The sequence below is a fragment of the Camellia sinensis genome, chromosome 12, assembly GCF_055761805.1.
Source record: "Camellia sinensis isolate YWXY chromosome 12, ASM5576180v1, whole genome shotgun sequence".
Classification (NCBI taxonomy): domain Eukaryota; kingdom Viridiplantae; phylum Streptophyta; class Magnoliopsida; order Ericales; family Theaceae; genus Camellia; species Camellia sinensis.
In genome coordinates, this window is record NC_138972.1 from 53,098,570 (window position 1) to 53,125,167 (window position 26,598).

Consider the following 26,598-nt stretch of genomic DNA (forward strand, 5'->3'; position numbering starts at 1 on the left):
GTGGTGGAGTAATAACTCTAAAACCCTCACTTTCATATCTAATCTTAACGTTACATTGTTTTTGTTAGGTTTAGTTTTTAATCTTCTTTTTTTTTTTTTTTTTAATTATCATCATATGAACAATCTTTATTGAATTAATTTAGGAGTTGATCTGAAATTAATGTACACTAGCCTATTTGTTATATTGGAACGATACCTGATCTTAATCGCTATTCTATTGAATAATAGTTTTTATTTAATTTTTAATATTTATGTTGGGCATGAAAAGTGACCCATCAATCTCTGTTTTTATAGTTATAGGTCTGGTTTGGAACCGAATTGGATCATTTAGATATATACATATATATAATTTGTTATATACGTAAACACTCATATATCTTATTAATATCTAATATATTCATAAGTTGTAATTTTTTTGGTTTCGCAAGTTTGTTCTTGTATAGTTGTAAACAATTACCTAAACAGTATTTTGTGATCATATTATGAATGTTGACAATATTTTAAAAAATCTTAATTCTAACTTGAACCGAACGGGGGTTAACTAGTTCGGTCTAGTTTGATTATAAAATTTTCATAATTTGGCTTGATTTGTTTCTAGATTTTATGGAATAATAAGCAATAGTTTGGTCTTTGTTTCCTTCTAAACCAAACCAATTTGAATCATACCAACTCTTAAACTTAAAGATAAATAAGCCCAGTGAATAAGATTGACTCGTAAATGTTCCATTGGAAAGCTGCCGCAGCTTCTATTATCGGCCCAATGAGCTTGAGCCCAGTCTAAGATTAGCCCATTTCAAAATATTTTAATTGGGCCCCACCAAACTTCAATAAGCCCAAATCATTTTGGGCTAACCCAGATTCTACCATTGGGCCCAACCAAACTTGGCCCAAATTTTTGTTCTTCCAATTCAAAAACATAAGGTAGGGTTTAGAGGGAAAATTGAAAGGGTTTTATATCTTCATTCATATTCATTCATCCAAATTCATTACCAAAAATCAAAAGAACTCACAGCACAAGCCTCAATTTTCTCCACCGAGAAAGCGCGAAAAAATTTTTGCTTACTCGAATGGCCCTTCTGAAACCTCCTCTCAACTTTGCACTTCGGTTAATGGCCTCGCGTTTTGTCACTTACTCATCTATTCACTCCCGCGGTCTTTCTCTCTCCTCATCCTCTTCTCTCTCTCGCTCTTCGCTTCTTCTCAGAACCAGGTACCCTTTCTGTATAACCTGTTTGGTTTCTGAGAAAAAGTTGGAAAATATAAGAGGATATGCTTTCAACTATGTGTCTTATGTATTTCTGTGCCTTTGCACAGGAAAAGTAGTAAAATGGGACAATATTTAGACTTTTGTTTGAATGTCTATGTATATTTCAAGAGTTTTAAAGTACTAATTAGAATGCTTTCTTTAATTTTTCTCTTATACCATTAAGACTAACGGGTTGAAATACGTGTTTCTTTATTTTCCTGCATTTTCTCGCTAATCAAGCAGAGTTTTAAGAGTTTTGAGTAGCTATGCCATCTCTGGATTAAAAATTACATTCTAGATTCTTTCTAGTTGTCTTATATATTAAGCCTATTATGCTGGATTTGGGAAGTGATTTGGAAAGAGAAAGAGAAAAGGTATGAAAATTCTTGAAATTTAGCATTATTTCATTCACATTTTACTTAATTTTTCTCTTTTTCTTTTGAAATTTCTATCCAAATCCATGAACCAAACATGGCCTTAAGGTTTGAAATTGGGGTTTCTTTACTTTACTGCATTTTTTCATTATGTTGCGTTGTTAACAGGCTCTACTCTTGCTCCAGGATGAGTTTTCGATTGCGAAGGGTGTCAAGTAGTTTTTTGATGCAAAATGTAGTGTCTCCGCGAGCTTTCATGTCATCAAGCATTGCAACAGAAGCTGTTCAGGAAAGTTCGACCTCAAAAGCTTATGGGTCTGAACAAATTCAGGTAAATTGATGGGTTATGATCATTATGGCACTGCTGTTTGTGCGTGGTTAATGCTATTTAGATGTTATTTTGATGGCTTCTCAATGGAGGAAGAAGTCGTGGTGAGTTAAGTAGTTATATGTAATATGCATTATAAACATAAGAGCTTTAGTTGGTGAAAGCTATAGTTGACGGAATTCAATGGAGTGGTGGGAAATATGTAGAAGTAGCAGAGAAAACAAATGGGAACTTGGTTTTTATAGGCCCCGATTTAGGTTGGCAAAGCTTGAATTTGATTGAAAATTTGTCAATGTGCTATAAAGAAGAAATTATTGACAATTTTAGCTGTCATTCAAACTTGGTAGAGTCACATAATATACATTTTCTAGGCAATATGTTTTAACAACGCAAATAAATGAGAAGAAAACATGTGATATAAGTAAAGTATAAAATCAATCATGAAATAATTGACTATTTCTAACTTTTCTTAATATGTGATCATCATATGACCACAATCCTCTTAGTGCAAGCTATGAGTTTTAACATTGCCCATTTGGATCATAAAATCAATACTGTATTCTCAATGAATTGTAATTAGTTAGTGTGAAAGGTGACATTGTTGAGTTGGTTGCTAAATATATATAATGTAAAAGGGAAAAATTCACTTTATTCCTCTTGTGGTTTAAGGCAGGAGCACTTTACTCCTTTATAGCCAAAGACCCCATGTGGTTTCAGACTTAAACTATAACCATTACTTTTTTCATCCAAACTAACGGTAGGGGTAATACACGCCAACTTTGAGAGTGGGTCTATTTTTATATTTTAAATTTAAATTTAAATGAAAAAATACATTTATGCCCTTATCTTCATCACCACCACCAAACTCTAACAACCCTAACAATGTTACCCTTCACTTCATCTTCTTCATTCAAACCATGTCAAAACCCTAACCTAGCTCAGCAACCCTCTCTCAGTCCCTCATGTTGTTGTTTTGCCACCTCCCTAGCCCTTCCCACCCCCTCCAGCCACCAAGCTAGCATCCCTCTCTTTCTCTTCTCCTTCATCTCGTGACACCATCCCTCTTTTATAGCTCCCCTTGCCACCATCCATCACCTCCCTTGCCTTCCCCACTTTTTTAAGCCACCATGCCGCCACCCTTTTCTCCTCCCCCACCACCGTCGTGACCGCCTCCCTCTTCCCGCAATACCCTTGACCGTCTTTCCCTTTGGGTGTAAAAAGTAAACAATTTTTTAGCACAATAAGATCTCTATGCTAATTTAATAATAATAATAATTTGTAGATTGGCTTTTTCTATGGTGATTCATAGTTCGGCAATAGGAAGTAAAGACACGCTGCATTGATGTCAAATATTTTGTTTGATTGATTGATTTTGTTTTTTTTGTGGCTTTTGCATTCCTTTGATGGTGATTTTTTTCCCCTTTTAACCAATTGTTTGTGATATCTATGATTGATGCAAAGTCAAACAGTGAGCTTTATATATATATAAATATAAATATATATTTTGTATATATGTGTTTTTGTAATCATAAATGAGGTTAAATTGGAAATTAAGTTAAAAAAATTAGAATTCAAAATTAGAAATTAGGTTATAATTTTATGGTCTTTAAGTTAGTATGTAGTTAAATTTAAAAACTATGTCTATGGCAGGAGAGAGAGAGAGAGAGAGAGAGAGAGAGAGAGAGAGAGAGAGAGAGAGAGAGAGAGAGAGAGAGATTTCCCCCGCTCCGCACCTGCACCTGCATCCGCATCCGCATCCCCCGCCCCGCATGGGTTTTCCTTGCCCCGTTGAGGAAATGGGACATGGATGAGTTTTGCTTCCCTGCCCTATTTTATCTGACCCCCGCTCCGATTATATTTATTAATATATTTATATGTATATAATATATAAGTTTTTTATTATAATAAAATTAAAACACTAAAATATTGTACTTAATATTAATTTTTACTCATTTACTTTTTATCTTATATGTTACAATTCTTTTTAAGTATAAATTATTATCCGTAATATACTATAGTATTTATGATTTTTGTTAATATTTTCATTTTTCAACTTATAAAATTAACCTATCTCCCGGCCCGTACCCAACACCCCCCCGATTTGCCCCACACCCGATATGAAATGGGGTGGGGTGGATTACAACAAACCCGACCTGTGACCATCCCTATGCTTTGTCCTTAAGCCACAAAGGGATAACCAATAAAATGACAACCTTATTGAGTAGGCAGCTATGATATGTGTAATCTGAAAAGAGTCCACACTATGTTATGCATTAACCAGTGAGTGAAGGGAAAATTTATCAGATTGGTGGCTATAACATACACAATCTAAAAATGTTTCAATTAAGTGATATTTTACCAAACATATTTGCATTAGAATATTGGAGCATTGAATTATTATTATTAATTGATTGGCACACCCCTAGAAACTCATGGAAGTACATGTTTCGAGTCTTTAGACCCCCAAACCAACATATTGATTTTTTAGCTTGTAAATGCTATTTGGGGAATTTTATTTACATGATTACGATGAGCATTTAATTTTAGAACTGTTTCTTCATTGGTTTGTAATTTTTGTTTTTAATTTGTTTTGACTCATGATTATTAATCAAATAGTATTTATTTATTTATTTATTTTATATATTATTTCACATTAGGTTGTAAACAAATTGAATAACTAAAGCATGCTTTGAGCTTTACTCTCTTAAAGCCTGCCCAAGTCAACTGTTTATTTAACCATGTTGAGGTTGAGTCATAATTTTACTGTCACCTAAGAAATGAGTCAAACTCAACCATTATGGTGTTTTTTTGACTAGGCTCATTGAAATGGTATGATACTTTGGCATTTGTGTTTCTGTCCCATGATAGTTTTGTCATGGGTATTTTGGTAATTTTCATTATTGCTGTCATGGGTTGTTTTAATTGGGTTTTATTTATGTTTCTTATTTAGTTTTAAATTAGTTTTAGAAGTGAAAGATAATTTAGTAGTTTCCTTTTCTAGTTATAGTTGGTTTAGGAAGTCTCAAGTCTATATAAAATCATGTAATGCTTCTAATTCAATAGAGTTGGTATTTTATAAAAATTTGAGAGTTTTGAAGCTTCTTTATGGATTGTGTGATACAATCAAACTCTAGGTGTGATGCCTAAGAGATTCTAGGAGTGATTTCTAGATTTGTCTCCTTCTTCTCGTTCTTTCCCTCTTTTATTTTCTCCACTTTTAACAGCCCAAAAAATACTGTTCACGGGTACTGTTCACAGCCCCTAAATAGTGCCAAAATCCCATCTTTTCATACTTCAACTCTTGCCCATTATTTACCCTAAACGAAGACTACTTGTCCCCTATACTTCTATTGCAATTTCAGCCATAAAATCCAATTAAAACCAGCCCCAAAAGCCCAGATTTGCTGCTGCCCTAATTGTCCTACTCATTAGCTCAATTGTGACCCTTCCTAAGATGTATTTACATTTAAACAAGTAAACATAAAAAATATAATAAAATAGTGGTTAAATGTTTTTATAAAATCTTACCTGGTGTTTTTCTTTTGACCACTCAATCATGTTTTGTGATTTTGATTTTGAGCATTAGAAGTAAAATAATGAAATTATTAAGCTAACACCTAATGAAAAATGTGGCAGCTTTTCGAACCAAAATTTGATATCAGAACTTCATCATTTTTTTAATATATATATATATATATATATATTTTTAATAACTAGAACCTCTTAGAAAACACAAATTTATATTTTTTAATTTTTTTTTATTTCTTCTTTTACTTTTGTCATTGTTAAAACCTATCACCTACTTCATCCACTAAACCTAACCCACTACACCACTACCATCTCACCATCACCTACTTCATCCACTAAACCTAACCCACTACACCACTACCATCTCACCTACTCCACTAAACCTAACCCACTACACCACTACCACCTCCACTTCACCTACTCCTTACCTACTACATACTCACCCTCTTCTATATATTAGGAATCATGAATCATTGTAATGTATATTAATAAATCAATCAATAATACATCAATATATACATAATTGATTCTCTCTCTCTTTCTCTATACATTGATTTTTACATGGTATCAGAGCAGGTTTAGAACCTAATATTTTCGCTTCATCGGCGGGCGGCAACCTCACCTTAGCCGCCCGCCGGACCTCATCCTATTCCGCTGTCCTCTCTATCAATACATATAGCTTCCAGTTCGTCGCCACCAGAGGCGACTTCTCTACATACAAAGATCAACCACTCTCGTGGGGTAACAAAGATATACATACATGGGTCTTTCTCTCTCTCTCCAAGATGGGAAGTAGAGGGCAGTTCATGGAAGTTTGGAGACCAAAACTAAAGCAGGCATCACTACCTGGCTCCATGGTTTCACCGAAGCTCTCTCTCTCCACATCCATTGTACATATTCAGCTTTATTATAAGCAGCATGTGGTACAATGACATTGCTAAGTATGGTTTTCTTGCGCATGCAAAATCTGGAAATACTGTTACTGAGCTATCGAGCTCGCCGAAAGCAACTCAGACGGATAAACCTACTGACCTTGGGGGAGTCATGATTGGAATAGCTGAACAGGTCTATTCAGTCCTCCTCTTGAATGTATTCTTCCTAGAGTTTTTTGTTACAGGATACATACCTTACATTGGGAAGATGCTGAATTTCTTACTTCTTTCCTGGATGTATGCTTACTATTGCTTTGAGTACAAATGGAACTTCTCTGGACTGAGTTTGGACAAAAGACTTGATTTCTTTGAATCCAACTGGGCATTCTTTGCTGGTTTTGGAAATCCATGTATTCTGGCTATTTTCTTTTTCTCTCCTCTTGTGAGCTATGGGGTCATGGCTATACTCCATATGCAGCAACAAGATGCCCACGTCGCCGTCTCCTTCGAGATCCCCGACCGCCGAAGTCGTCGCCACCGGCGCCCTCCGCCTCCTCGAAGCCGTTCGCTCCCACATCTCCGCCACCAGCCGATCCCACATCAAATCCTATCAAGCCGGATCCTCCGAAATGTTCGGATCTACTCTTCCTCCATCGAAAGGAGTTGTTCCTCTTCACGATCTCCCATATCAGAGGCCCTGGAACAGTCGCCTTTAGCACACTTATCTCTGCTCGCGCATCCTTATACATGCGCTGGAGCAGAGCCAGTTGGGCGTTTAACTGCTGCACCTCATTTGTCCTACTCTGCAGCCGGTGCGACAAGTTTGTGACCGCAGTCATGGTTTCCACACATGACTTCAATGTATACTGATTGGCCTCAATATCCGTTTGCACTGCCATTTTTTGCTCCACCGACTGCATCGGAAAGTTCAACGGAGCAAAACCAGAGGTGTTTGGTTGAGGTTCACGGGCCACCGCACCAGTTATCTCTCCTGTTGACTCGTTGAGGTCAGGAAAGAGAGTGAGCAGACCACGGGAAGAAGAGGCCATGTTCTGGGTAGCTGAACGGGAAGAAGATGCCATGTTTTTTGGGTTGCTGAGTGTTTCAGAGAAAGGTTGGTTACAGAATGGCAACAGAGTGTTCCAGAATCTCTTTCTCAGAAACGGAAGAGTTTTTTCAAAGGATTTTCGGCGGTTTCAGACTGGTTTGCACAGCCTCCGCCTCAACCTTGGTTAAATAGCCGAGGCCGACACGCCACTCTGTCGCTCACGTGCCTCGCCGCGTCTCCGGCTCACCTTTTGATGGCTCGACGCTTTCTGTCAGGCACGCCTTTTGATGAAGTGGGCGCGCCTTTTGAGGGCGCGACTTTTGAGGGCTCACTATATACATCCATATATATATATATTTGGGCAGCCTATATACATACAGTGTATTTTTTAAGGGTCCGACAAGACTCTATAAACTGTCCCGACATTGATTCCGGTTAGCTCCTTCAAGGGTCCGACAAGACTCTGTAAACTGTCCCGACATTGATTCCGGTTAGCTCCTTCAAGGGTCCGACAAGACTCTGTAAACTGTCCCGACATTGATTCCGGTTAGCTCCTTCATGGGTCCGACAAGACTCTGTAAACTGTCCCGACATTGATTTCGGTTAGTTTCTACAAGGGTCCAGCAAGACTCCGTAAACTGTCACAACAACTATCACAACATTGTCTGCTACAACGGTCCGACATGACCCCATAAACTGTCTTCTACATCGGTCTGACACCGCCATCCAGTGTCCTCTACACCGTTATGACACCACCATACAGTGTCCTCTACAACGTTATGACACCACCATACATTGTCTTCACCATCGGTCTGACACGACCATACAGTGTCTCCTATCCTCTTTTCTTTTATGTATTCGTCTATTTTCTTGTTTTGTTACTCTCTCCAAACTCAAGTTGGCTAGTTCCTATCCCCCTTGAGTTTGCGGGGGGCTGTTAAAACCTATCACCTACTTCATCCACTAAACCTAACCCACTACACCACTACCACCTCACCTATCACCTACTTCATCCACTAAACCTAACCCACTACACCACTACCACCTCACCTACTCCACTAAACCTAACCCACTACACCACTACCACCTCCACTTCACCTACTCCTTACCTACTACATACTCACCCTCTTCTATATATAGGAATCATGAATCATTGTAATGTATATTAATAAATCAATCAATAATACATCAATATATACATAATTGATTCTCTCTCTTTCTCTATACATTGATTTTTACAGTCATGTTATTGAAACTTCTATATCTTCAATTAATTGAGAAAGAATGTTAGTTGTGACGACCAATCTAGTTTTTAGTTGCATGAAGTGGAAGTGGGAGCGGGGCCAGTGGTGAAGGCTAGGGCTGCAAATGAACCGAGCTGTTCATGAACAAGCTCGGCTTGGCTCGTTAAGGGCTCGGCTCGGTTCGTTTAGTAAACAAGCCGAGCTCGAGCTCGCATAAGCTCGACTCGTTTATCTTTATTTAAATTATATAGTAAATATATTATTTATATATTAAAAATATATAAATATATATAAATAATAATATAAATACATTTTTTATATATTAAATAATATAAATAATATTTTTAATTTAAATATTTATATTTAAATAATATAAATAATATTAAAAAAAAATTATCGAGCCGAGCCGAGCTTGAGTTTCATTAAAATTAACGAGCCGAGCCGAGCCGAGCTCGAGCCCGAGCCCAGTTCCTTATCGAGCCGAGCTCGAACTCAATAAACGAGCTCGATAAGTAAACGAGCCGAGCTCGAGCTCGGCAAGGCTCGGCTCGGCTCGGTTCGTTTGCAGTCCTAGTGAAGGCCGAGGAGTGAAAGCATATGGAAGTTTCTGAGGCTGGTAATGTGTATATATTTTATAAATTAAATATATAAATATATTCTAAAAATTATTATTTTTTGCTTGGTTGAAATATATGTTAAAATATGAATAATTATTAGAAATTGATGTCAACTACAAATTGTCTTTGTTAAGTATAAATACATATTATGTAAATAGAAACTACTAGAGAAGTTTGAGTTACTTTTCTTTTATTTCTGTGATATATGTATGTTTGAGAGGTGCTTAATTGGGAGCGAATTTGTTTATTAACGGAAGTGATTTCCTTACAATTTCTTATTTCGGAGCGTAGAATCTCGTTTCTGAGTAAGAAACGTCACCCAAGTAGGAGTTTCTTGCTATTAAGATCTAGTTTTTAACTTGAAAGGGGTGTAGGTACAGTCAAAAGTTGGCTTCAATCAATTAAAAAATATGAAGCAATCTATTACAGAAAGGCTTATTTACTTGATTCAAGATAGTTGATTTTTTCGAACTTCAAATACTTTGATATTTGATACAACTTTTCATCTTGGAAATATTTGAAAATGAGGAAGGAAAGGGTGAGACATAAATGAAAATATAGAATCATCTTCTATAGTCACTAACATTATTTATTATGTTTATAGATCTCCAACTCATTGGGGAGATTAGGAAAATGGGCATAGAATAGAAGAGGCATTGATCAATAGTTGAGATGGGATATCGTAAGAGAGTGTTGGTTCAACGAGGATGGAAAATTATAGATTTGATTGATGAAGAAGGAGGTTTGAGTTTGTTTGCGATCGTGGAGAGATGCAGAGTATCCAATCATCTAGGTGTCGCTGTCAGATTTGGCTACAGGTTGAGGAGCTTAAGTGGTTCTTTGTAGTGTTTAGGGATGCTTTGTCCTTGTTTCATCAAAACTTTTGTTGATGTTTGGGTAATAGTTGAGGCAAGTAAAGGTCAAATAGGGGTGGTTGGTTTATTTATCAAAAAAAAAAAAAAAATAGAGGTGGTTGGTTTTCGAGTGTGAGCTGTGGAAATCGAGAGGTACCATTTTGTGTTCTTATTTGAGTTGAGATGACATGGGTTGGGGATGAATGGAGGTGGTACAGAAGTTTTAGGAGTTCCAAGGTTGAAGGAGTTCATAGATGATGGTGGATAGTTGATCATAGAAGATGGTGATAGTCGATCGTTTCAATGGTAATCAAGGATGGAAAGAGAAGGGTGCTTGGTGGTCTAATCATATTAGATCAACAGAATGTGGGTTGGTGCTGTGAGAATGACTTAATTGCCTTGAACTTAATTGAGGATGTAGATACACAGATTAGACAGGAAATGGTTGCGCAACGTAGCCAATCTCAAGTTATTAGGATCAAAGTTTTTTAAGGCTAGCGTGCAACATGAGGCACTTTACCCCCTCATGAGGCGAGATGTAAGCTTTTCAATTTTTATTTTTAACAAATATAGAAAATATTTTATAATGGTAAAAAATATTAAAAAAGTTTAATATGAAGGTGTAAATACTTTTTTGCTCTAGACGTTGAGCATTTCACTGCAGTTATGGAAGTTTGCCCTTATTGAAGGTGAAATTGACATTTTAAGCTTTAATTATCGAGCTTCTCACTTGAACCTTAGCTTTGTGTTTTTTCTTAGTTAGTCGTTTACCTGATTTTGCCCATGAAATGTCTTTATAAAAGAGATTCTTCTTTTTTATATTTAAACCATCCATTAGACTAAGTGTAATAATACCTCAAGACAAGTTCTCCATATGCGTAATCCTCGTATTATATGCAGAAGGGGTACAAGCCGCACCTTAGATGCTCGCGTTAGATTGTGATGTGCAAGCCTTTGGAAGTGTTGCCTAAAAATCAAAACCTCAATGCGAGTGTCAATAATGCCTTTTAAAACTTTGATTAGGATTAAGGCATGTGGAATTCGTTTGATTTAAGTTATGTTCATGAGGTGTGACCCACCGCTTCCGACAGGCCTATGAACATATGTTGTGAATTGTGGGCAGATTCATATTATTAACAAACGCATAGTTTTGGAGTTTTCTTTGATTCTCTAAAAGAAATCGTCAACACTGACAGATGCCATGGAAATCACCATGTGTTGTTCATAGATGCATAATTCCATTTTTAAATTTTGCAGTAGCCTTTTTGAAATCACATTTCTTGTCATAAAGAAGCAGATGAACTGTACAATGCAATTCATTTAGGTGTTTATGGAAGCGATTTGAAGATACTATAGACGTATGCATATACACATATCTTGTAATCTTGTTTTAGCTCTCCTGTTGGCTTACTTCTGGTTTATTTTCCTATGATGGCTACCTGATTTATTCAGGTACTGGAAGGTTTAGACCCTGTTAGGAAAAGACCAGGAATGTATATTGGAAGCACCGGACCTCGTGGTTTGCACCATTTGGTATCTTCTTTGCTTTTTTGCCTTCTCAGCTTTAACACTTCTCATTGTGCCAAGTCTATTTTATCTAAACATGAGTTACAAGATTCACTGATGTTGATTTCTTTTAGGTTTATGAAATATTAGATAATGCTGTTGATGAGGCACAAGCAGGTTTTGCTTCAAAGATAGATGTCGTCTTACATGCGGACAATTCAGTGAGCATTACTGACAATGGGCGTGGGGTATGTTTGTATTCTACTTTCTGTAGCCAAGTAGGAGTTCTCTTAGGTGTAAAGATTTGTTGAGGCATAAACCAGACTGTTTTCTTTGCAGGGGATGTATTGAGATTCTTGACATGGATGCTTAATGTTAGCATGCTCTCACATGACTATATGCTCGGTTTTTGTGTGCACGTGCATGGGTCCCTATTTAGCCACATTGTACATTGTTGAATATTCTGGCAGTTTGCTTGATTTTCTACGGTGTGATACAAAATTGGATGAATGTGATGTTGTGAAAGAGATGTCCCTCAAATGGTATTTTGCATGATATGTTTTTATATGCAAATAATAAATTTTTTCTTTCTTGAGAAAATTATGATGTGCCTTAGTAGTTGTTTACATTGAACTTTTCTCGTTGGAACCTCAATGAATAAAATGCAGGAGGCTATCATTACGTATTTGATACAACCCAATATCCTAGATCTCTAATAGTGGCCTATTCAACCATATTTATATATTTTTAAGTCCTATTTTATCTGGGACCTGTGAAAAGATAAGTTTGCAAATAGATATATTTAACATGTTGGAGTCTTACAAGGATTTTATCTTCTGAATGTTGTTTCAGTTTATAGAAAATCTGGCTTAAGGAATTGGACATAGACTTGGTTTTATTCTCTATTTCTTTCTCATCCCAAATTTATGGAAGAAGAAGCTCAGCCATGCATGACGCACACTTAATGAACTTGTTGAAAGAGTCCTGATTATCCCCAACTATGGATCCAATTTATGCATATCACTGTGACTAAGGAGTAATTCACATGATGTTTCCTGCTTAGACTGCTACTTCTTTGGAATCCATACGGCATACTTGACATAATTTTGGGATACGTATTTTTAATAGTTAATGATTTTGAATTGCGATGATTATTTGGATGTGATATGCATATCAGTGTGACTAAGGGCTAATTCACATGATGTTTCCTGCCTAGGCTGCTATCTGTCGTGGAAACCTTACAAAATACTGGACATAATTTCGGGATATGTATTTTTAGTTGTTAAAAGTAAATGACTTTGAATTGTGATGATTATTTGGTTTCTATTATGTTTAGAAAGTCTACACTAAAATGCTGCTTTCGTATTATGTTTAGCAAGATGTCATGTTGTTAGATTTTGCTTATAAAATTCATTTAAACCAGCTTTTGATGTGTTATTGCAACTTTTCACTTACTTCTATGTATCATGTGTGGATTGCAGATTCCAACAGACTTGCACCCAGTGACCAAAAAATCGGCTTTGGAGACTGTGTTGACGGTATTATTGCATAATGCACAAACTGCACTTTAAATTTTCTAGTATGGTTTAGACTGGGGGTCATCTGGTCAACATTCCAAGCCCATGTTTTTCCAGTTTAATTCTTATTTTCTATATGTTTGTACAAAACTCATACTACGCATGCCAATTATGTGAAACAAGGGAAAAGGACAAGCTTTATTTGTTTATTTCAAACCAATGCGGCTCACTTTAGGTCTAGTGGGGGCAGTTGCCCCCATTTGAGTTTATATTTGTTAACCACTGTAACTATTATATTACACATTTAAAATTGATTTAAGTTCAGGCGATTTGCCCCTACTCACCATGTTTTTTGATTGATAGGCCACACTTTTGCTTGTTTATGGTTTTGCCCAAATGATTTTTGTCTCTATTTTTTAATTTTCTCCATCTTTCTATATTTTTTTCAGTCTCTTTTTGATTTCTAATCATATTGCCTCTCTTTTTCAATATGGCACATGCATGTTTGATGTTGACCTAATAAGCATGTACATGGCTACGTGACACGATACAGACACACCAAAGCAACAAATTTTAAAAAATGCAGAACATGAGACATGGGGGACACGTTCAAAATGTATAGTTTTATATATTTTCTATATATAAACACTTCATTTAAAGATGATAAAATATAACATAATACTAATTTTTAAAGTTTAGAGGAGGAATATGTATAAATCTACAATTTTTTTTTCTTTTATCATTTGATCTCATGTTATTTTTTTCAAACTTGTAATGTGTTTCATGTGTATCTAAACATTGGACGTGAATTTCCCAAGTGTTCAAAAGTGTGTTTGGGTCTAAAAATAGGACACAAGTATTACGTGTGTCTAGAATTGCCAATTAGAAAAAATCCGTGTATAGTTTAAGTAAGATTTGCCCCTGCTTGGCAAAAATCCTAGCTCCGCCCTGTTTCAACCTTTGAGTTTTCAGTGTACTATGTAAACCTTTGTCAGATTTTCTTGTTGGGCTTTTGCAGCTATGTGGGAGGAATAGTTTGGATGAATGATAGGAAAGCTAGCAAAATAGAAGTTGTTAGTAGGTGCTTCTGTATATGTTTGTACTATATGTATATGTTGATATATATGTAGAAAAGAGACATTCATATGTTTTTTATTGATCTTGAGAAAGCATATGATAGAGTGCCTCGGGATATAATCTGGTGGGTGTTAGAGAAGAATGGGGTGACAAAAGGTTATATTGATGTAATTAGGGATATGTATGAAGATGTGGTGACCACTATTAGATCGCCTGCTGGAGAGACAAGTGAAATTTCATTTACTGTAGGGTTATGGATGAGTTGACGAGAAATATTCAGAATGATATGCCACGGTGTATGCTTTTTGTAGATGATATCGTGTTAGTGGATGATGAGACTAGAAAAGAAGTTAATACTAAGTTGGAGACTTGGAGAGAAGCACTTGAATCTAAAGGATTTAGGATAAGTAGAATAAAGACAGAGTACATGGAGTGTAATTTTAGTAACAATAATAATGGAAGCAAAGCAGAAGTGAAGATTGAGAATTAAGAACTACCTAAGAGTGATTATCGTAACGGTTGGAGAGATTGGAGCTGATGTGGTTCATAGAATTAAGGCAGGATGGCTTAAGTGGAGGAGCATATGAGGTACTGTGCAATAGACAAGTACCCACTAGACCAAAAGGAAAATTCTATAGAACGGCTATTAGATTAGCGATGTTGTATGGGACGAAATGTTGGGCAGCGAAGAAATAATATGTAGATAAGAGGAGTGTTGCTGAGATGAGGATGCTAAGGTGGATGTGTGGCAAGCCTAGAAAAGACAGAGTTATGAATGAGTATATTCGAGAATAGGTAGGAGTAGTACCGATAGAAGATAAATTGAGAGAGAATAGATTGAGATAGTTTGGTCATATACAACGGAGACCAATAGAGGCAGCAGTGAAGAAATGCGATACAATGATGGTAGATGGAAGTGTTAGGGGAAGAGGCAGACCTAGATTGACGTAGGCTAGTGTAGTAAATAGAGATATAAATCTTCTTAATTTGACTAACGAAATGGCCTTTGATAGAGCCGAGTGGAGAAGAATGATTCATGTAGCCGATCTCATTTGATGGGACTTAAGGTTTGGTTTGGTTATATGTATTAGTGCATCCATGTATAATCTATCTATTGGGCTTTTGCAGCTATACATGAGGAATAGTTTGGATGAAGGTTAGGATAACAAACAAAATAGAAGTTGTTAGTGGGTGCTTTTGTATATGTTTGTATTGTATGTATTGTTAAATAGCTTGATATACAGTTTTGCGTCCATTTGCTAACAACTTAGGCTTTTGGGAAAATTGGTGACTTAACAAGGTATCAGAGATTTGGTTGAGAGAGGTCTTGAGTTCAAGTCTCTCCGTTGGCATTTGGTATTATGGCCCCCATTTGGTTTCTTCCTCTCTGCTTGATTGTTTGCTTCTCCTTCTGTTTGTCTCTCCACATGCAAATCGGGGTTGCACATGAGGGAGGGTGTTAAATAGCTTGATATACATTGTTGGGTCAATTTCCTAACGACTTAGGCTTTTGGAAAAATTGGTGACTTAACATGCATATATCTATCTATACTATTATAAAGTGAACACAAACTCTTATGGTGTCCTGAACCTCTACTCTCCTCATGCCATGTGGCAGTATTTTTATTTTTTAAAAAAAAGTTAAACAAAGAGATGGGCAAGGCTTGAACCCATGACCATGGGTTTAAGTACGAGCACTCATACCACTTAAGCTAAGTACACATTATATTATTAATTTCATTATTATTATTTTTTATTCCTACTTATTTAAATTGCACACACATCGTGTGTGCCACCCACTAGTATATATATATTAGTGCATGTGCATCCATGTATAATCTATCTTTCTGTATATTTATATAATTACATTGCTAGAAAAAGATGGACGTTTTGGGAATTGGCAATCCGTTATGTTGGTCGATATGACTTGATAGATAGATTTGCAAAGAAGAATGTTTAAAAAACTGTGTTTTTAATATTTCTACTATCAATAAAACATGGACACAAAGATAGAGCCTGGATTCAATTCTTTACTGACATGCATTCATAGAAAATATGCATAAACAAAGCACAAAGCTGTGAGGACATGTTGATCGGCACATGTATGTGTTTTCTCATGTATACATATGTTACAGTATATATATTTGTTATTGAATAGCTGATTGAGAAAATCTTTCTAATTGTTCAAATATGGTGTAAATAATATTTGGCAACAGATTTTACATGCAGGTGGCAAATTTGGTGGTTTAAGTAGTGGTTACAGTGTCTCAGGTGGACTACATGGCGTGGGTTTGTCCGTTGTGAATGCGTTATCTGAGGTGTTTACTTTCATTTCTTATACCTTTATGGGCCATTGCATTTAAGTTGATTCAGATGTATGTATCTATCAGTTTTGTTTAGTCTTTTAAATGTTGGAGGAGAGCATTTGAGTTCCTCTTGGCAGTGAAATATGATTTAGGCTTTAATGTTCCAATTTTGATGCACTTACCTGTCCTTTCTAGTGCAGATAGTACACCTGTGGAAAACTTTATAGGGTTTTAACATTACAGTATGGGTTTTTGATTAACACTGAAATGAACCTTGTACTTCTATTCTGTGCTACATGCCTACATTTAGAATATTGATGGAAGGGATTACTAATGCTGATTGCATTTTCACACTATGATATTATTTAAATAAATAGGTGTCTAAGGGCCTGTTTGATATCCTTTTCATCATTTTTATTTTCATTCAGTTCTCATTTTCTCAATTTCCAGCAATGACTATGAATAATGAGCAATTTGCCCACCAAGTGGGTGGCAGGAGCAGCTAGCAAGTGAACCGGGCTAGGCACTTGATGAAAAAATTATTGGACTTCCTATTCCTTCTTGTTGGATCGTACTAGGATTCCCAATTTTGACAACCGTGTTTTAGGATAGCACAAGAATCTCCAAATGTTTTTGCTTTAACTCTCTTCATCAGAGTTCAACTACTTTGCCTTGATTTGGCTGTTAAACATGCTGCTTGTGTCCCTTTGCTGTCAAACTGTATTAGGCACTCTACATTTTACCTGCTAATGAACATTCCACAACTTCTTTTCTTCTTCTTCTTCTTTTTGTTTTTTATTTATTATTGTTATTATTATTTATTTTTAAAAACTAAAATTTTTATAATTAAACTTTCCCAACTTGTTATGTCTTAGTTATATTAGGGATTTCAAGTTTGCTGGCATCAACGGTTTCTGTTTATCAGGACCGAGTCATTTATTTCTGTCATGTCTTGGTTCACAGGCATTAGAAGTTATTGTTTGGCGTGATGGGAAGGAATACCAACAAAAATATTCCCGTGGAAAGCCTGTAACAACTTTAATATGTCATGAGCTTCCAGATGAATCAAAAGATCGTCAAGGGACACACATTAAGTTTTGGCCTGACAAAGAAGGTTAGTCATGACTTCCTGAATCCTTTATACTTCTCATTATCTGGTCATTCAATTCCTTAGTGATAGTTGCTTTTAATGATTCCATATTCTTTTTCTGACTATGAACCTTTATGCAGTATTCACTACTGCAATTCAGTTTGATTACCCCACCATTGCTGGACGAATTAGGGAGCTTGCATTTTTAAACCCTGAGGTGGAGTCATTACAACCTGCTTGTAGTTCCGTTGCATCTTTGAAACTTTTAAATCTTGATTTTAGCATGTCTCTTGAATTCTTCATTTTTTCTTTTTGGATTTGGTGTTTTTTTATTTATTTATTTTAATACTTTGAACAAGGTGGAATTTTCCTCGACATTTACCAACCTTAAGTCGAATCTGCTTTCTATTTTTGCAGCTCCTCGAATGTGGAGATGTGGTCCATCTCAATCTGATGAGTGCATATTGTGAAATATGCTGGATTATTCTTATGTTATTTAGATTAGTACTTAATGGTAGTTTAGTCTTGGCATATGCAATTAAGATTTTAGAGTTTCTTATGTGCCTATTTAACTTGTACCTTGCATTCAATAATGAAATAATAATAATCTGATTACCTTTGCAATTGTTTCACATATCGTACTTAAAATTTCTTTGCGATAAAACTGTGTCCATGCAATAATGTTAGAAGATTATATAGGTAAGCCGGTGCGTAAAAAGGGCTGGCCTGCTCTACCTCAACTTGCATTGCTCATCTCCCCCTACATATCTCAAACCTGCAGACGGAGCAGCAGGTTGTAGAATTTGAAGCTATAATGAAATAACATAGGTTCCACATTAGAGTTGGCATAATGAATGGCCATAGACTAAACTGGGGACCTAATTCGATGCAGTGAGCTTGGTATCGCATTTGCTGATTTCCCCCTGTTTAACTTAGAGGGTGCCCGCTGCCTCTTCTTCAGATGTGTCCTTGACAATCTGGCAGTTGTCAGCCTCTGCTTTTGGTGCTAGGAGTGCTTGGTTGTGAGGCTTTCCTTTTTCTCAACAAATTTGGTTGTGTCAGCCCTACAGAATTTTATGCAACATAAGCCTACAAGAGTTCCTATCATCCAATGTTAAAATTGATGTATTATTGATTGATGTATGTTGTATATTACAAATGGTGAGGGGCTCCTTATATAGGAGATGTAGGTATAGTGGAGTAGGTGGTGGTAGGTGTAGTAGGTGGAGTAGGTGATGGTAGGTTTGGTGGTAGGTGGAGTAGGTGATAGGTTTTAACAGCCCCCGCAAACTCAAGGGGGATAGGAACTAACCAACTTGAGTTTGGAGAGAGTAACAAAACAAGAAAATAGTCTAATACATAAAATAAAAGAGGATAGGAGACACTGTATGGTCGTGTCAGACCGTTGGTGAAGACACTGGATGGTTGTGTCATAACGGTGTAGAGGACACTAGATGGTTGTGTCATAACATTGTAGAGGACACTGGATGGTTGTGGCAGACCGTTGTAAAAGCTAACCGGAATCAAATGTCGGGAGCAGTTTATGGGGTCATGTCGGACCGTTGGAAAATACACTGTATGATGGTGTATATAGGCTGCCCAAATATATATATACATGGATATATATATCGAGCCCTCAAAAGTCGCGCCCTCAAAAGGCGCGCCCACTGCATCAAAAGGCGTGCCCGACAGAAAGCGTTGAGCCATCAAAAGGTGAGCCGGAGACGCGGCAAGGCACGTGAGCGACAGAGCGGCTTGTCGGCCGCGTCGTCAGTGTCGATATAAACCAAGGCGGAGGCTGTGGAAACCAAACCAAGCTGAAACCTCTGAACATTGTCATTCTGAAACACGCTGTAAAAACTCTGTATCCAACCCTTCTCTGAAAAACTCTGCGTTTTCGGAGAGAGAAACTTTGTAACACTTTGTAGTCCAGAAAATGGCCTCTTCTTCCCGTGGTCTGCTCACTCTCTTTCCAGACCTCAACGAGTCAACAAGAGAGACAACTGGTGTGGTGGCCCGTGAACCTCAACCAAACACCTCTGGTTTTGCTCCGTTGAACTTTTCGATGCGGTCGGTGGAGCAAAAAATGGCAGTGCAAACGGATATTGAAGCCAATCAGTATACATTGAAGTCATGTGTGGAAACCATGACTGCGGTCACAAACTTGTCGCACCGGCTGCAGAGTAGGACAAATGAGGTGCAGCAGTTAAACGCCCAACTGGCTCTGCTCCAACGCATGTATAAGGATGCGTGAGCAGAGATAAGTGTGCTAAAGACGGAAAACAAGGAGCTGAAGCGGAAGGCCACCGTTATGTTCCGATTTGGAGGTCCGCCATATGCTGCAGTGGAGGAGCAGGGGGGAGTGAACGTGCTCAGTGGATTGGGAAACACGGAGGCAGCACCGTCAAGGGTCGCCTAGGACGGAGGCAAGAAGAAAAGACCGGCGGAATAGGCGAAGAAGTGAGGTCGGTGGGTGGCCGGCTGCAGAAAAGAAAAACAAATCTTTGGGTGTTGTGTTTTGGTTGGTTGGTTGTGGGTTTTTTTTTTTTTTTTTTTTTTTGTGTGTGTGTGTGTAAAATTGTGATCGGGGTTGATCCCTGAGATGAATAAAAGATGGTTTGGTGTGCAAAGCTATATGGTATGAATGGAATTTGAAAAAGATTAAAAATAATGTGAAAGAAAAATAAAGAAAGAAATAATAAGAATAAATTTGAAATCAAAATGAAAGATGGGGGAAATAAGGAAAGTGGTTCACGTGGTTGCTTGTCCCACTTTTTTTTTTTTTTTTTTTTTTTGTGGATTAATAATAATAATAATAATAATAATAATAATAATAATAATAATAATAATAATAATAAGGAGGAAAGCATGTGCGCTGGTGTGAGAAAATAAAGAAAATAAAATTGAAGAGAAGTTTGTGAATAAAGTTGAAGTAATAAAAATAAAAATAAAAAAGAAATGTGAGATTTAAATTTGTTTGGACGGGTCCTACCACTAATGGAAAAGTAAGATGATGGGTGTGCAAACCTTGTGTTTCGTTTTCTTTTCAAAAAGATGGATTAAAATAAATATAAAAAAAGGAAAAGAAAGTTGAGTGGGGAACAGGAGTGATGCAGACAAGCCCACGTGAGTGAAAGAAAAAGGATAGTGGGTGTGAAAGTTGAAAAGCCTCTTAAAGTAATCCTTGAATGCAAAGTTCAAGGCCTGAGTGGGGAAATAACGGATGACATTAGCAGTATTCCCTCTCCACAATGATCCAAACCCTTCCCCACGAATTGTTCTCTTGAAGCATTCTCCAATTCCCTTGTAGGGTTCAGCAAGACGACCAGTCTTAAGCATCTCATCCTGGTTTTGGATCAAAAGCTTTACACGCTCAATTGGAGCAGCAGCAGTTTTGGACACAGCAGCTGAAACTCCACCCATAAGAAAATCAATGGCAAAACCCGCAAAGCCTTTCTCAGCAGGAGCTTGAACAAACACAGGTGAAGCATTTGCAGCAACCAATGACAGATCATGGGTAGTTCGGCATGTTTGTGTCATGGGATACTGCAACGCAACGCTAGAGTAATTCCCATATGAAAACCGTCTCTGGTAAGGAGCAGGCTTCTGATAGCCCCCATAGCGCATTTGCGCATTGGAGCTCAGATGTAGCTGGCTAGCTACCTTATGAATGATGGTTGGGTGCTGATGTTTATCAGCCATTATGTCTTGGAAATGAGAACCCCGACCGTTCCGATCGGACCAAAGAACTAAATTGAGAGAGAGAAAGTGCTGTTTTAGAGAGAGAAAGAAGAGAGAGAGAGAGGGAGTGAAGGCATGTGTAGAGGTCCGGCGGGCGGCCAAGGCGAGGCTGTCGCCCGCCGGGGAAGCAGAATTACTAGCTTCTTAACCTTGCTCTGATACCATGTTAAAATTGATGTATTATTGATTGATGTATGTTGTATATTACAAATGGTGAGGGGCTCCTTATATAGGAGATGTAGGTATAGTGGAGTAGGTGGTGGTAGGTGGAGTAGGTGATGGTAGGTTTGGTGGTAGGTGTAGTAGGTGGAGTAGGTGATAGGTTTTAACATCCAAGATACTAGGTTTGAGAATAAGGTGACATCCCTGGATCTAGTGGTTGTAGGTGGGGCTTTAGGCAGCTGACTGCCTGAATAGAATCAATCAGTATTCTATTGATTGTAGTGTTATGTTGTAACCAGTGATTGCTCAGGTCAGTGTGTGATCACCTTTGGTGAAGCAACTCTTCAGATGCTCTCCCCGCTTATGCCAAATACCCCTGGCTGGTTCCACCGGGTACCGAAGGAACTTGTTTGGGAATAATGGGGCCTTACTTATTCAGGGGGACTTGATTCTAAAGTGGAATGTTTGATAGAATCGATATTTCACAGAAGAATGGCTTATTCAGGGGGACTTGATTCTAAAGTGGAATGTTTGATAGAATCGATATTTCACAGAAGAATGACTGAGGCCAAAAAATCCTTCCTCACATCCTCTTGCAATATGTGGCTTAATCTATAAGGAAGTTAACATACCCTGGGAAAATATATTGTGTCCGTTACTTGTCAGCTTGATTTTTGTTTTATGTCTGTTCCTTTTGTAAAGCTTGCTTCTATCTATGTATAGTGCTTCCCATAAATGAAATCAATAACATCGACGTAGATTTTTGTTGGCTTGCATCTGATTAGCTAGATAATGAGAGACCCAAAGTAATGGCAATAGAAAGAGAACGAGAGATCCAAAGTAGTGAGAAAATGACTTGTAACTGTGAAGCTATAAGTATAAGGTATCATACCCTTGGGATTACAAAATAACCTGAGATGCGAGGGAGAAAGTTTTGTTTAACGTTTCTGGATATTTCTAAGTAGGACAACTCGAAAGTACTAGACTTCAGTCCCAAGCAAGGTTTTAAAAAGCGGCCGCAACCGTTACGTAACGCCGTTTCGTAACGGTTTTGGTGATTACCGCCACCCGTTACGGCCGCTTTTGCAGTGTGATTGAAATTCACAGGTGTGTCGACTGTAGTGGTTGCCGTAGCGGTCGTAACGGTGCCGTAACAGTCGTAACGGCCTGTTACGTACTGTTACGTAACGGTTCCGAACTGTTTCTTTCGAAAAAACACACAAAAAAAAGCTGAAAATGGTGGAAGAGAGATAGAGAGAAGAGGGAAGATAAAGAGAGAAGATGGAAGAGCAAGAGATAGAGAGAGAAGATGGAAGATGATGAACATATTATTGATTGATTTGTTGAAACTGTAAAACTTATGCTATTCTATTCAGTTGCTATCACTCAACCATTTTGTTTGTGTGTGTCTATCTATATATTGTTGGATAATAATAATAATAATAATAATAATAATAATAATAATAAATGTGGTCATTATCTATTTGGCTTGGTTAAAATATGTATATATATATATTTAGGCTCTTATTTATTCTCTTACTTTGGTCATTGTTTATTTTATATATAATAGTTAGTGATGGATTTTTTGTATAATATAAAGCCATTAATTATTAAAATAAAATGTGAAAAACTCAGTTTATAGTGATTTAAAAATATAAAATATATTAGATCATACTTAAAAATTTACAAAAATTGATCAATATTTATTTTAAACCTAATAAATATGATCATGGAAAAAAAATATGCGTATAGGTAAGTTTTTTTTAAATTGTGCTAAAAATAAAAAAATTCACGGGTCCGGTTACCGCAACCGTTACACTACGGCCTTTACACCCCGCAACCGCAACCGCAACCGCAACCGCGCCACCGCCACCGTTACGGCGACCGCAACCGCTTTTCAGAACCTTGGTCCCAAGAAAGTTGTGATTTCAGGAGTGGATTTTGGAAGGAAAGAATTCATTTACTTCCTGCAAATTGCTTACGTAAGAACTAGTGTCAAATGACGTATTGTTTGAATATGAATGATGCAGAATTATATTGTTAGACAATGATAATCTTGGAGGATAATTAGTTTTTCCTGTATCTGATGTGCGTTTCAGGTTTGATGATTGGAGATCAATGGCAAGTCATTCTAGAACAAGTTCCTGTGAAAATAATTGCTTATTCTTTCAGAGAAAAGTTTTTTTCAGTATCTTACAGACTGCCCAAATATTTTTAATTTGCTTTATGTCAATTATTGTCTCTCATTATATACATTTCTTGTCAGAAATGGATCTTTAGCCTTTAGTATTATTTTTCCAATGGTAAAATGTAATTTCATTTTGTTGATGTGCTGCCAGTTTTTGTGACTTTTGTGTCCATGTATTTTATGGTTCACCATCCTTCTTGTTTCAATCTTTACAGCTTGCTATTGTTCTTAAGAAAGAGGATACAGATCCAGAAAAGTGCCAGTTCAATGAATACTGCTATGCTGGGGGATTGGTTGAATATGTGATGTGGCTAAATACTGACAAGGTGAGCTTGTTTCTATTTGTGTATTCCTTCTATTCTTATAGCTCACTAATTTTGTTATTGCTATTTATCAATTCTTCAAGTTTACACCATTTTCCATCCAAACTGAAGTATGTAAATCTTTTCTCTTTTTCTTTTCTTTTCTTCCCTCTACGTTTCTCATCACTTTGCTGCACCAATCACAGCTTTGTAGATCTTGTTGCTTGCACATCTTTAGCTTCAGCAGTATGATTGTAAAACCTCAAAAACTATTTACTTCAGCATCCATTTAGGGTTACTGGGTCCAACTAGAAATATGAAAAGAAAACCCATAGCCCCCTTTAAGTTTTAGATGAACTAAACGTAACACCAAAAATCAAACTCGAATGAAAAATTTGAATAGATGAACAAACTAATACGACTATTGTGACTTGAATCAAACTTGAACAAAAAAATTGAATAGATGAGAAAACTGAGGTGCCGTTTGGCAACGTTTACAGTTTACTATTTTTTGTACAAAAAACATTAAACATGGTTATGTTTGTTTTGGATAAAAATGAAAACAAAAAGCATGTTTGGTACACAAGTATTTAAAATTTTGTTTGGAAACAAGTGAAAATAGGGATTGCGGGAGGTGACTGTTGACGGTTGGAGATGGTGTTGGAGGTGGTTGTCGACCACTAGAGGTAGTGGCCGAAATTGTTGCCACCGGTAAGAAGCAGTTGGCAATGATTGGAGGTGGTTATTGGCCAAAAGAAGTGTTGGTTGAAAGTGATTGTCAATAGTTGGAGATGGTGGTCGGTCCACTGCCTAAAGTGATTTTTAAGAAAAGGTGGTGGCTAAAGGTGGTTACTGCCAGTGAGAGGTGGTTGGTGTGGTAATGACAAGTAGTTAGCGGTTAAGGGAGGTGGTGGCCAAAGGTGGTTGACGGAGGAGGTCATTGATGATGGTAGCCGATAAGGATGAGTAGGGATGGCAACGGGATAGGTTTGGGGTAGATTTGTCGTTCTCCGCCCCCCCCCACAACATGTCATATAATATATTGTGGATAATAATTTATAATTAATGAGAGAAAGCGAAACCAAGTTTACAACATTTAATAAATTTTGTAAACTGTTTACAACTTTTTGAAAACGAAAACAGAAACCAAACGAGTTTTTGTTTACAGTTTTTAAAAATTCTCTAAATATAAAAGTTAGCAATCAAGCCTAATATTGTTGTCAAATCGTGAATCGTTTTGCTAAAATAGAATATTCACTTTATTTTATATAGTATATAATTTTATATGTACATATAAAATATACACAGTGCTTAAAATGGAATAAATATCAATATAGCTAATTATTATTATTTTTGTTTCTTTATAGATAGATGAAAACAACATCGTCACATGTATTATGCAAACAAACACAAAACAGAACACACTCTTAGTGAATTGCAAATTAAATCTTTTTATTTATTCAATTTCTGAATCAACATGATTGGAATCATTTTGGTAAACTCTTATCAAATTGTATGAATTGAATCGTGAATTGCATGATTCTAACAACCAGTATATGACTATTGTGACTTGAGCAAATCAACCACACAATTTTCTTTTGACGCCTGATCATCCAGCTTTTGCTCCCAAAAGTTGCATGTGAATGTTGATAACATCACAAAGGCTGAACTTAGATGTTATTTTTCTGTTGATATGTGAAGGCTGGATATGATTGTTTACTAATTGCATGATTATGATATTCACTGCTATAGAATTGACATTTGCATTATGCTTTTTGCTGAGTATTGACTGACAGTTCTCTGATCCAGAAACCACTTCATGATATTGTGGGTTTCAGAAAACAAGCAGATGGGACCACAATTGATGTTGCTTTACAATGGTAAACATTTGTCTCTTTTTTTCCCCCTACCTTTTTGCATTTTCTGAACTTTTTAATTTTTTTTTTCTTTATTCTTTTAAATACTTTCTGTTGATACACAAGAAAGACACAGAAACTGATTCCCTAAGTTTTGTTGGTTGTATCATTATCTTGTTGATGCCTTTGCATGGATCAGGATTTGTTAAAAGTTGGAGGGACTTGGTGCTTTTTTATATAAAATTTATATTTATATAAAAAAAGTAAATATAAAATATTGTTCATGAGTGGTAAATGCAGAAACTCTTTGGTTATCTGCTTCAAATTGCTTCAAATGTTAATATGGTAAACCAGTGTAGTCAATTGTTTTTATAGTTTTGTTCTCAACCTTTGTTATAGGTGTTCTGATGCGTATTCGGATACCATGCTGGGATATGCTAATAGCATACGCACAATTGATGGTGGTACTCACATAGATGGAATGAAGGCTTCATTAACAAGAACTCTCAACAACCTTGGGAAGAAATCAAAAATTCTCAAGGTGCTTTTGTTTTTTTTTGGTTTCTTTGTCTTTTTCTTGCCCGTTGTTTGGCCTTTTCTTTGTTTTCAATGAAAATCTTTGATTCTTCTTTGCTTTCTATCTGACTGTACTTTTTTTTTTTTTTTTATCTCCTCCATCTTTTTGGTAATAAAACGATCACCTGTACATCTTTGATATTCATATTGTCTGTGCCACTAGAAT

The 26,598-nt window shown here is 36.7% G+C and overlaps 1 protein-coding gene and 1 pseudogene across 5 annotated transcripts in view; one reads left to right on the top strand and one right to left on the bottom strand.

Annotated features, from left to right (window-relative positions):
* The first annotated feature begins 935 nt into the window (after positions 1 to 935).
* Positions 936 to 26,598, top strand: part of LOC114273973 (DNA gyrase subunit B, chloroplastic/mitochondrial) — a 52,101-nt gene continuing 26,438 nt past the window's right edge. For 3 of the 5 annotated variants that reach the window (XM_082898599.1, XM_082898600.1, XM_082898598.1), the window contains exons 1-11: positions 947 to 1,210; positions 1,789 to 1,951; positions 11,564 to 11,644; positions 11,752 to 11,865; positions 13,099 to 13,155; positions 16,428 to 16,529; positions 17,481 to 17,631; positions 17,748 to 17,824; positions 23,914 to 24,024; positions 25,810 to 25,880; positions 26,256 to 26,397. In XM_082898599.1, the coding sequence (XP_082754725.1) occupies positions 1,068 to 1,210; positions 1,789 to 1,951; positions 11,564 to 11,644; positions 11,752 to 11,865; positions 13,099 to 13,155; positions 16,428 to 16,529; positions 17,481 to 17,631; positions 17,748 to 17,824; positions 23,914 to 24,024; positions 25,810 to 25,880; positions 26,256 to 26,397 (1,212 nt within the window). In that variant the 5' untranslated portion in view covers positions 947 to 1,067. Of the gene's footprint in view, positions 1,211 to 1,788; positions 1,952 to 11,563; positions 11,645 to 11,751; positions 11,866 to 13,098; positions 13,156 to 16,427; positions 16,530 to 17,480; positions 17,632 to 17,747; positions 17,825 to 23,913; positions 24,025 to 25,809; positions 25,881 to 26,255; positions 26,398 to 26,598 lie in introns of all 5 variants that reach the window. The other 2 variants (XM_082898602.1, XM_082898601.1) reach the window with 1 other exon arrangement.
* Positions 20,587 to 21,415, bottom strand: LOC145804505 (ADP/ATP translocase, mitochondrial pseudogene; annotated as a pseudogene).